We start from the raw sequence: 12,152 nt of genomic DNA on the forward strand, positions 1-12,152 counted from the left end.
AGCAGGAGGGAGAATCTTCTAGGAAAAAGAGAAGGTAACACTGGACTTTTAGAGTTTGTGTTGCATGTGGCAATCCTGTCGTAGGCCGTAGCTACAAAGAGAATTCCTTACCTGCTGCTGGAAGTCAGAGGCGGGGTCAGTGGAGACTTGACTTGGATTCTCTTCCCTTAAACTCTTGAACCTACTTAATTGAATTTCACTTTCAATTAATAAACTTCATTCTTGACTGCAGCAATTGGAAGCCTTGTTAGAGTATGAGTGCAGTTTTAAAATTACAGATTAATTTAGGGTGCAGGGAAGCTGTGGAGCTCATCCAATTCCTTGCCCTGGCCAAAAGCAGTACTAACTTTAAATTTGCATGTGTTTGCTCGTGTCCTTCTACTGTTGATTTCCAAGTATCTCCAAGGCTGAAGATTCCATAGCCCCTTTTGGTAACCTGCTCCGGTGTTTGACATCTTTTAGTAACAAAAATTCCCTTTTCTGATCATCAGAACTTATTTCATTGCATCTTGGGTCATTTGCTTTGCTACCTTTCCCCACGTACTTCTGAGGACGGTCTATGGTCAGTCATCTGAATACCTTAAGAATACATTAAGTAATTGAAGACAGCCCCTGGATCCCCCAACATAAGTCTCTGATAGTTAATTTTGGTTAATTCCACCTTAAAATAGGTATTTTCTTTCTGGGATTTGCAAGGAATATAGAAAAGACCGCAGCAGTCAGGGGTTGTCCTGTAATGTCAAGACAGCTGCATTATTATTTGCATTTTTATCTTTTCCTAAGTGATCGAGAGATTACATAAATGTTCTGTAACCTAAAATTTAGATAACTTTTAAGATGAATGGTGAAAGAAAAGGCAAGAGAAAATAGCTGGAGGAGTGGGGTAGCAAGTTTACGACCTAAGACACACGTTAAATTTTATGTACATTTTACATTTGAAGGGATGGGGCTTCATGCTTTGAATAGCTGCAGTGGAGTCACATTTGGTGTTCCACACACGTCTGCTGGGAACTCTTGTCAGGTCTCTTCAAGCCCTCTGTGGGATAGTTGGCTGAGTGAACTCCCTCAGTGTGAATTCTCTCTTGTAAAAAGATAAAAAGTCGAGCTATTCTTAGTAGTTGGTCAGTAACGTTGCCACTTTTTTACTTTCCTGACTGTGACAGATTTTTCTGGCAATTTTGTTGGAATAAGGTGATTACTCTGTCATTATGCTTCTACCTCTTGAGCTATTTTTCCAGTAAACTCATTTCTCTTTGAGAAGCAGCCATCCTAGAGTATCAAGTACCTAACTTTTCTGAGATTTGATCTGTAGGGAGGAATTGGCACCTGTGTATTTCTGACATCCCTGAAAGTGTAGATGGTTTCACACAAACTTTACAAACACACCAGGAGAAAATCCTCGATGTTTGTGAAAACTTCTGCAACTTTGGGTTGTCCTCAGAGCAGACAGTCTCTTCTGATATTTCTCTAAAGAGGAAGCACATGACTGTTTGAAAAAAATAAATTTAAGGGTAACAGAAAAGTGGTGCTTCCCAAACAGTTCTAGAGGGTTTGAGCAGACAAGAAGGAAATAGTGTATCTGGGTCAGTTCAGACAAAATCTAGTGTCCTACAAATTAATTTTAAGTTAATTAAATATAACAGAGTTAAGTAATGGAGTTGTGTAAAAATACTTAAAGCTTAAATGACAGAGGTTACAAGAAGATTATAGGAAATAATACATTTTTTTTAAGTAAATCAGTGAGTTTGGGATGGATTTTTTCCAATTGACGATTGAGGAATTGTTCTTTATGCAATACGTGTAGTGCTTGAAGTTTTAATGTTACTGTGTTTGATCTCTTCTAGATGTAGATGATACCTTTACTATTTGGATTAAAAGATGTGAAGAAACACTAAATGGTAAGAAAAAACACATTTACTTGATAAAGCATTTGATACGCCCAGTGCTTTGAAGTTGTGTCATGTTTTTCAGAGACTTACAACTTACCTCTTACTTTGAACAAAAGAATTTTTTTTAAAAAAATATTCTCTTGTTTCTCTTGGAGTACATCTTAACACTTATACTTCACATTTACTGGCACATTAGTAGGTTTTTAATGTAGTATTTAGCTGTAACGGGTAAAACTCAGACAATCATAACAAATTTTAACTCGTTTTCGTACACAACTGCTAACTGCTTTTACCTATAGGAGCATGTGTCAGCTTGCCTTCTAAAAACAACATCAGAATAAGTTTTCAAGTCTTGAGAAGTATTAAGGTGGAAAGAGGTGGAAATCTGAGGATTTTACTCCTTGATTCCTGTGGAGGGTCCCTGTGGGGCTAATTGTTGCTCCCTTATTTTACAGCTCCACAGTTAACTCAGCTGCAGTGCTTGTGGCTTTTAATGAAGTATAACAGAATTACTGATTTAGTGGTTTGGGGTTTTTTTTTTTTACCTCCACCTATGGTAATTTTTCCCTCCTCTGTTGTGATGCGCACTGGAGAACGGGGCATTTGCACGAGTCATGTTGTCTGCTTCATGTTGACTGCTTCACGATAAGTTTTTGCAAGGTTGTTTTTTTTATTTGGGGAAATTAGGTAAGTGATTGGCATGCGTGGTCTTACTTGTGAAGATTTGTCTTGGGTGGCCACTTTCTCTGCCCTCTTAATACATATTTTTCTGTAATGTCATAATTACTTTTTGCAGTGTTTTGAGTGGTTCAGCTCAGTCATCTTGTTTTATCCTGAATATTCATCCCTTTCTTTTCTTTTTTTGAGCCATTTTCTTAATTCTCTCATACACCAGCAAAACAAACACCAAAAAAAAACGGAAAAAAAACAGTAGCTGGTTTCTTAATTATGACTTAATATTCTTTTTTTGTAATCCCCATTTCTTTTTAGCAGTATGCGTTATAAAATAAGCAAAGAGGAACTTTGTTTCTTTTCAGACACATTTAATCTGAAATATTTTAGGAAGAACTATTTAGAGGAGGAGATCAGATAGAAGTGTTAAAGTATATTTAAGGTCGTGTGAGTGAATTTTTATGCTAAGATTCCATCTCGTTCCCCGACTGGATTTTCCCGGTGTGAGATACAAGTTTGATGAGAACTTTGTGCTAGTCCTGTGGATGGATGATAAACCTAGTACAGACTTGGGGGAAGTGATTTTTAAAACTTTTGTTTGCTGCGATGTTGCTTTCGTTAAAAAAGGTCTGTTTAGGTTTCTGATAAGCAAGGGAAGGTAATGGAAAAATTGTTCTTTCTGTTGATCAGAACATGCTTTTATATTACAATTGTTCTTTTGCACAAATTGCTGATTGAAGTCTTCATTAAAAGGTAGTGTCATAAAAAATACCAGTGGTAGAACTGGCATGTTTTTAACTCTTTTGAGATTGGAGTAAATGCAGAATATCTGCAGTTACTGAAGAAAACTGGAGTAAGTATCTGCCTTGTAAGTTCAGTGCCTTTTTCTGAAAGTGCAACTTTTTTCTTTCCCACAGCATCACAGACAGAAGTGGTAAGATGTTCTCCTTAATATGTTTACTGTTTTGATTTCTTTGTGAAGCTAGAGTGTAATTTTAGGCTTCAGTGGCTTCTTAGACCTTTCAGGCTTTAAAAATAATCTTTTTCATTGCATGCAATTCTGAAGGATTTCACTTCTCTTCTAAACATGTGTTCTTTTATTTGAGAGCAAGGCTGCAAAATTCGAACCCTGAAAACTCTTAGGAATAGCATACAAATCTGGCAATCTGTGCATTTATAGGAGTGAATTTTAACTTTCTGACTTGCAGTCTGTGGCCTAATTTACAAATTAACCAGCTCATGTTGTCAATACTAACTTGCTTGTGACCCTAGAAAGTAACTCTTTTTTCCCCCAGTAGCTTGCAAGTAGTTTGTGTGGAAGTTTCTCTTCTGTAACTTCTTCAGCTTTGTTTCCTTTTTTTTTTACTGGAAGTTTTCAGGATAAGTGTTGACATGACCACCACTCCTTTTTTTTGATTTTTTTTTTTCCCCTTGAGACATACCTATGGGAATGTGCATGGGATGTTCTGCTTTCTCTTTCATAGTTAGTTCAGTTTTTTACATTTTTAAGAGTAGGGTAGAGGCAGAAAGAGTACAGACAACATGATAGGTGTATGTAAAGATAAATCTTAGAGTTAAAAGGGTTTTTTATGTTTAAAAGTTAAACCTTGATTTCTCAGATCCATTTCAGATTTCCCTGATTACTTTTAGATTAGCAACTTAGATCTGAAAGCCATACGATGTCTACTTCTTACCTAGGAAGAAAATGAGTTAAAGCTGAACTTACTGCTGTATATAAAATATCTGAACACTATGTTCTAAGTTACAGACTGACATATTTCATCTAAATTGAAGCTTTTTAATTCTTAACGTGGCATAAATGGCAAACAGAACAGTCAGGAGCTTCACCTGTAAGTTAATGCTCATACATAAATCAGGAACAGGGGAGCTGTCAGTATAAAAATGATTTGTATCTTTGAAAAGGACTTCACTGTATATTTTTACTTACACTGATGTAACTTTTCTTTCCAATGGAATATGCTTCAACTAGAACACACAGCAGCAACCTCTGCCACCAAAGATCAAGTAAGTCAACTTTATCTTTACTGTGAGAATTAAAATGATTAATACGTAACTGTTCTTTGACTCGAGGATTGGGGAAGGAAGACAATGACTGTAGAAATTCTTTTTTTGGGTAACTTTAAAAACGTGGCAGTTTAAATGAAGTGTTTCTCAGTGTGGTCGGTTTTTTGTTCAGAATGAATTGTACTTTGAGGACGTTATGCCTCACTGGGAGAGTGAGGAATGGAGTAAGTGTTCTGCTTCTAATGCTCATGCTGAGCTTATTTCAGACTGCCTCACTGTGCCTAGTGTAGGCAATGTTTTTGAAATACTTTAAGATCCTGAACTAAGAAGTGCCTTTTAATCTGTAGAAGGCAAACAATATTATGAATCAGTTAAGGAAGTGACTTGATTCTTTTTTTATGCTGCTTGGTTAAAAAAGAATCTTTTTTCTTTAACCACTTACCTTATCGGTTCTGCAGCTGCCCTTTTAGGGGAGGGAGAAGAAATCTAGTTCTGCGTGTCTTCTCTCCCCTATGAAACCAAACAATGTACTGCTTCAGCTTTTGATGCTCTTCTATATATCTCTTTGCAGTCAGTTTTTCCTCTCTATTTTAAAAATATATATATGTATTTTTATTTTTAAAGATACGACTGGTACCAAACGGAATCTCAAGTAATTGTGACTATAATGATCAAGAATGCACAGAAGGATGATGTCAGCGTGCAGTTCTCAGAGAAAGAGGTGATTTGTATTGGTTATTGATCCCCATCCCTGGATTCCTGAAGATGTATTAATTAAAACAGTGAACATTATCTGCTGCAGTTGCATGAAAGGAGTGGTACAGGTGGTCTTTGTTCTGAGCTTTTTTAATGCATGTACACCTGTACACAGCTGCCTGTGTGTTTAGATGGGCAGGGGTAGAAGTGGTCTGGACTTCAGATGTTTGCATATGCCTATATCTGGCATAAGGACAGACAAGCTGTTGTAAAAATAGGTATGAATGAGCAATATCTTGCTTTAGGGCAATTATAGAAAAAGAATGAATGTTGGTTTGTTTTTTTTTTCTTGCTTTTGGTGTCACTACAATTGTTAATGGCAGCAAAGTATATATTTCAAGGAAGTGCGGTAATCCCTTTGTTGTGATGCCGTTTGTGGTACAGGTGACATTATGTTTAATTTAGCTGAGAATACTGAAGAGTTAGGTTCTTACTCTGAACTAAGTTGATACTTTATGAGCTACCAGAAGTACTTGATTGTTACTATTTGCTTTAGGTGGTTAAAATTGTGCGAGCGCTTGGCCTGTGGTTTCTGTGTATGAGAAGTTGCAAGTTGTTTTCATGTTCCATTATTAATGTGTTGGTACTTCGTTTGGCATATAATTCTTTCCTCAAGAAATGTAGATCAAGCTGACAAGATAATAGCCTTTTTGAGTACTTACTGGCTAAGAATTGAAATCTCCTGTTCATTTTCTGGTATACTTTAGAAACACCTTGTTCAATAATGCAATAATGTAATGGCGTTGTCTGAAATTCTGACACCTGATGCTTTAAGTGCCCTAGTGAAGGGTCATTAATTTAATCACTTAATCTTGGTGCCAAATGACAGTCCTTTACTTGGAAATGGAAAACTGTTCTCAGAGGTGACCAGAGATGTGTTTTCAACTGTTAACAGATGAATGCATCCGTGAGACTTCCATCAGGTGAAGACTACAACTTAAAGCTTGTTCTTCTTCATTCTGTAGTGCCAGAGCAAAGTACATTTAAAGTGCTTTCAACAAAGGTAAGCTTCTTAAAGTGTAAATTATTTCTTTGACTGCCGCTGATGTTGAAAACGTTTCTGCTCTATTGTCTTGTCTCTCTGCAACAGTCGTAATACCTTGCTTTTCATGCAGAAATGCTTTTTCTTTCTTCAAGGTGCCTTTCAGCCTGTGGGAGGCTTTCTAAACTTGTGCAAATATCAGAAATACTAATATAATGGCGCTTATTGAAGTGCAAATTATAGTTATGTTGAGGATGCTTTTACTTGTTGCTGTAGAAAGAAGACTGTGGTCTTCACTCTTAAAATTCAGGTACAGGGAAAGTAGGAAGACCTTTCTACTAAACTTTTAGGAGCCAGTATTGCCTAGTGAAGCACCGTTACCATCGTGTGCCCAAGATACACAAGGCAGACTGAAGTGTTGATTTAAGCGTTGAAATAGTTTTTTAGCATTTCAGGACTTTTTGCTGGTAAAGGTTAGCCATATGGTTGACTCTTCTTGGCTTTTCAAGCCACTGTTCCTGGAAGTAATACTTGCTCGGAGACACTGGAAAATCTCATGGTATGAGAGAGAGCGCTTATGTGTCAGTATTTTGTTTCTTCTGTGTTACAGGTACAGAAAAATAAGAAACTGTCTGTGGTCCGGCATAGCATATGTTGTTGGTATAACGTGTAGACAGACGTACGCTTTGTCCATAGAACCAAGCTTCTGAAGCCAGAGTGTGGTGTCGCTACTTCCCTTGTTTCTCAGCAGTGGTTCTGCAGAGCTCTTGCAAGTTACTTTGTGTTCTTATGTTCCCTTTTACTTGTTTGTTTCTCAGAAAGATGTCTCTGTTAGTTGGGCATCATTTTAGGGAAGAGAGACTTCAAGATGGAATGGGAGGATTGACATGGAACATTGGTCCTGTTTTTCCACTCCTTGCCCTAAGGAAGCTGAGCGGGTTATTTGATTGAGTCTCGTGAGTTCCTACGCTGTGGAAAATAAGCAGAGTGCTCCAAGTATGTAGGAGATCTGGTAGTCCCTTGGTATTTATATAAATTTGAGTAGAAGAGGCATGGACCTTGGCAAGAGCAGTAACTGAGGTCTAGTTCATTTTATGTTCCTGTCTCGCTTCTATTATGCATTTCTTTTGCCATTACTTTTAGTTATGTGTGTCTGAATTACAAATATTTCACATTTATTTTAAAATGTTACTTTTCCTATGTAAGTGTGAGAGAATATTTATGAGACAAAAAGGGGTAAGAGAGAGCACAGGAGGTGTTCTTACAGCAGAAATCAGTGCTTCAACATATTTCTCCTTTTGCAGAAAAGAATAGCGTAAGGACGTGTGAAGGAATAGTGAAGGAACACAATTTAAATGATGTCCCAGCTAATTCTGGTTCCGACCAGCAGATGGAGTTTGGCAGAAGGAAAAAAATTGAAAAGCAGATCTACATTAAGCATGCAAAAACTGTAAAAGCTTAGAATATTTCACTTTGTAAAACATTAAGCGCTTTAAGGGAATGGTGCAGCCTCAGTGTTTGGCTACTAGAAATTCAGATTTCTTCTTTCCTGTGTGTACTTTGTTCTTAGGAGCGGTAAGGAAAATACTGTTACTTAGAACTTCTCAAACTCTTTACGAATCATTTTATACCATTCACATGAAGTCCTTTTATAAGGACTTCGGAAGAAAGACAAAGTCTCATTATCTTCCCAGTTATATGAACTTCTTACTACACACTCCGGAAGAAATTGTGTTTTCCTGAGGTGAGAACAGATCTGTTCCTGTGGATTCATAATTTCACATAAGAATAACTGCGTGTGTTCACGCTGCTTTATTTCGTGTTGCTGTTTTTGGGCAGGTGATGTGGTGGGTTTCCCATGAACTTCATAAAACTAATAAATGTAATGGTTAGAGGATGAATCAACAGAACTGCCAGACAGAGCAATTCTACCTGTTTTGTAGAAGCTAAAGAAGGATTTCTTGGTACTGCTTGAAATTCAGCATCACTTCAAAAACACTTCAGAAACTTGAAGGTGCAAATATAGGAGGAGAAAACAGTATTAATTGTATTTGCAGAGTTGCAGATTCCAAAATAACTGCAAAGAACAGACAGAATTTACAGTCTCTGGGATTGGTTCTTTCAGGGAATATTAACGGTGGTGAAAAACACAATTGAGACCTTAAGAATTCTTCCTTTCCTAGCAATGAAGTAAAATTGTACCTTGCAATAAATTCATGCTGTGTCTAACTCTGAGATTAAAAAAAAATAAATCCCTGTTTGGAAAAGAACAGAATTAGCAAATGGTACTGAGGTGGGATAGATAGGTGTTTGGAGGTGTTTGAGTGTTTTCTGCATGAGCACAAGTAAGTGTTCATAATCTAGTGTTCTTAATCTGCAGACTTCTGACTTCAAGGTGCCAGCTCGAGAACAGTGTAATGTGTGGGTAAAGTCCAGATAAAATCTTCATCTTTGTTTCTATACATCCTAGTATTGTATATTCTCCAATTGTTCAGAGGTGATGCAGACTGCCTTTTATAGTGGCAGTATGTGTTACTGCCATGTTTGGAGCCATTTATTTATTTTTTTACCTAAATGAAAAGTTTATTTGCTATTAAATAGATGTCACTACTAGCAAATTCCACTTTGAGTTGAATATGATTCCTGTTCACATTTAGCTGCAACTTAGTTGAAATTACCCAGCGTTGCTCAGCATATAATTCTGATCTAAGGCCTCAGCATAATGTTCTTGTAAGAAAATGCTGAATAGACTCCTGGGGGAATTTTTATATATTCATAGAATTTTTTTTTCTTTTCGTACACGAACAGCATGGTTGATAGATCGTAACTAGATCAGTTAATACTATTGGTTTTACTCCTCATCTGTCAAAAAGTGTCTGACTTTAGTAATGTGATCAGGCAGATACTGTAACAGCAGCTCCAAAAAGCACTGTATAAATTGAGCTTTTTATCTTAACAAACGAAAACTCATCTGGTCTTTGTATGTAGCATGGCTTTGTATGCAGTAGGTGGGATTTTTTTGTATTGTGGTGGTCATCCTCAATTGTGTTCATGTGAAGTGGGGGAAACCATGTGCCACAAACCGCAACTGCACATCGCATTCAGCATTTAACAGGAGGAAGGTGCCCTTTTGTGGTGCTACTTGGTTTTGGTTGGTTTGGGGTTTTTTTATGTATTTCCAGAAGAGGGAGCTAAAATGTAAAGTTTGGACCAAGTGTGCAGTTATCAGGTAGCTCAGCGTACGTAATATCATTGTGCTCCCTTCATAAAAGGAAAAAGGCATAAACATTTATTCTAATGAGTGACTAAATATGTCTAGGACAAAACTAGCTGATCCACGTGTGTCCAGAGAACAGGGCAGGAAAGTGCAAATGCAAAATTGTGTTAGAATTCCTAACGCTCTGAAACAGCTCTTTGTGCACAGTGAGCCTTGCTTTCTTTTCCCTCTTCTGTTCAGAGTATCCATCAGTTTATTTGGCATTCTAGAGGAGTGTTCTGCCGTGTTCTGTTGGAAACTCATGTAATGTGAGCAGTTTCTCTGGGTCTTTTGTTGTGTTTTTGGTTTTCTCCTTGCATCTTGAAGAAAAGAGTGAGGATGTGCCTTTAGCACGTGTGTTTATAAACTTGAAGGAAATTTGAACTTGCACTTTCTCTTCCCCTCTGCTTTTGCATCTAGAAATAATCTGGGGACAGTTACTCAGAGTTTTCAATTTTTAAGGGTTTGTGCTTTTTGTAGGCAATGGCTTTCAGCAATTTAGAGCTGTTTGTGAAAAAGTGGTGAAAAGCAGTTTCTTTATCCAAGAAATGTCCTTTATAGATCAAACCTGTGCCGTAAACGTGATGTGTTAGAAATCCTCAGCTTCTTTTACGGTTGACATTTGTTACTTAATAGAGATGTCTGAGGCAGAAGGGTACTCTCAGCAGCTTCACGCCAAGAATATGGTAGTGTGCAGCCTTGGAATGTTTCTTTTCCTCAAAGCAACATTTCTGCCTTGCAAACTCTGGAATATGATGTGCAGCTTCCTGGAAGAGCACACTGATGCCTGTTGGTAGAGAGAAAGGAAAAGGCAAAGAGTGAAACTATTTCAGACACCCTTGGACTGTCATCACAGTCTCTATTCAGAGGCAAATGCACACAAATAGATAAGCAGAGGAACAGATTTATTTTAACTGAGGTTGAGTTTTGCCATTACAGCCTGATCTTTAAAAGATACTTGCTCGGTTTTGCATATTTTCCTTCAGTTGCTTACAGACACTTCAATGCAGACATCCCTGCTCTCATGAACTTGTTTCTCTGTGAGGCTTTCATGCAAATTCATATCCCTCATATGTATATATTCATATCCTTTATATATATATATTTTCTGTAAATTATAAACTGTTAATTTAAGAGACGACTTCAATCATTTCCTGAATTTTCTCATGTCTCTTAGGAGGGCTACTTGGAGCAATTTACTGACTAGAACATAAAAGAAACGTTCCCAGTGATTGGCATGATTATTTACTTCACTTAAAATTTAAGTTTGATTATTTTTTTATTCTTTATGAATGCAGATGAATGTGAGGCAGATTTAAACTTGTTAATACTCTGAGAACTATATTATAACCAAGCTTGTAGGTCATTGTCCATGTTTTATATAAACTGATAAAGGAAAACTATGCATAGACTTTTTCTGTGTTGAAAGAACGTGAGTTTAAGAACTATTGGAGCAGTGATTGTTTACGTTGAGGATGCAGTGATAAAGAGCTTTAGGATACATAAATGTTTGGTATTGCTAGCTCCTTCTCTAAAATTCAGAGTTTTAATAAGTGGTTGCTATGTAATAGCAATGAGTTGAAAGCTTTGACTTTTTGCACTCAGTTCTCTATAGTATCTTAAAGACAAAGAAACTGGCAAAGAAACTGAAATGTGCATGCAAAATCCCTTCTGTTGCAGTGTATTAGCTAAAGAATCAATTTCTTAATTATCGTGTATTTGTGATAACGCTATGGAGTTATTTTGAACTTAGTATATTTTGTTTAAAGTTATGGACCAAAGATCTTGGGACAAGACCTATAGAAGATCTTTGAACAACAAGGATACCAAAACTGTGTGTGCATATGACCTCAGAAGTGAGTTTGAATAGGTTTTACGTTTTTAGAAGGTAGTGCTACTTTGTCCTACCCTTGAATTTAGGTAACAAAATACACGAGATGATTGCAAAATGACAACTCTAAAACGCTTAAAAATTACAACTCTGACAAGGCAGTCAGTAGTTCAGTAAATAACTAAGTAGTTGATTGGAAACCCTGATTTCTCATTTTTCTGTGTTTGATATAGCAAAACATCAGAAATTAAAAGGATATTTTGTGATACATGTTAAAATTAATGGCTGGGCTACTGCTTAAGCTTTGCCGGTTGTGATTTGCTTCATCCATCTGATCAGAGCTTGACACAAATTTGCCAGTGGTAAGTGAATTTTCCCTTAGCACGGACTGTAAAATATAAAACACAGTAAAAACTAGAAAAAATTTCTTGTAGCTTGTCAGTGTACACCAGAATCTTCTTTTAGGGAAGAAGAGAAAAAATTAATTCCCTTTTAATGTTTCTCAGTTAAACTAGCAAAATCTGTCCCAGAACTTTAATTCGAATGAAATCTACTTCATCAGAGGTTTGGGCTTTTTAGCAGTAAGCTTCTACCTAGAAAATTAATGTTGGCTAAATGACGTTGTGTTTACCTGTACCTAAGGGGAGAAGTTCTGTCTTAAAATGAGATTAAATGCTCTTTTATACCAGTCCATCTTAAAGTAAGAGGGTTTTTTGTGTTCTTATACTACCAGTGAAATAG

General features: G+C 36.8%; 1 protein-coding gene across 1 annotated transcript in view; it reads left to right on the forward strand.

Annotated features, from left to right (window-relative positions):
- LOC104280289 (suppressor of G2 allele of SKP1 homolog) overlaps positions 1 to 6,345 on the forward strand; it is a gene marked incomplete at its 3' end in the record, with an annotated part of 13,899 nt that extends 7,554 nt beyond the window's left edge. The window contains exons 5-9 of the mRNA XM_009877929.1: positions 1,845 to 1,898; positions 3,479 to 3,495; positions 4,561 to 4,586; positions 5,211 to 5,307; positions 6,238 to 6,345. Coding sequence (XP_009876231.1) covers positions 1,845 to 1,898; positions 3,479 to 3,495; positions 4,561 to 4,586; positions 5,211 to 5,307; positions 6,238 to 6,345 — 302 coding nt within the window. The remainder of the gene's footprint in view (positions 1 to 1,844; positions 1,899 to 3,478; positions 3,496 to 4,560; positions 4,587 to 5,210; positions 5,308 to 6,237) is intronic.
- Between the last annotated feature and the right edge of the window lie 5,807 nt (positions 6,346 to 12,152).

This window comes from Apaloderma vittatum, unplaced genomic scaffold, assembly GCF_000703405.1.
Source record: "Apaloderma vittatum isolate BGI_N311 unplaced genomic scaffold, ASM70340v1 scaffold2880, whole genome shotgun sequence".
Classification (NCBI taxonomy): Eukaryota; Metazoa; Chordata; class Aves; order Trogoniformes; family Trogonidae; genus Apaloderma; species Apaloderma vittatum.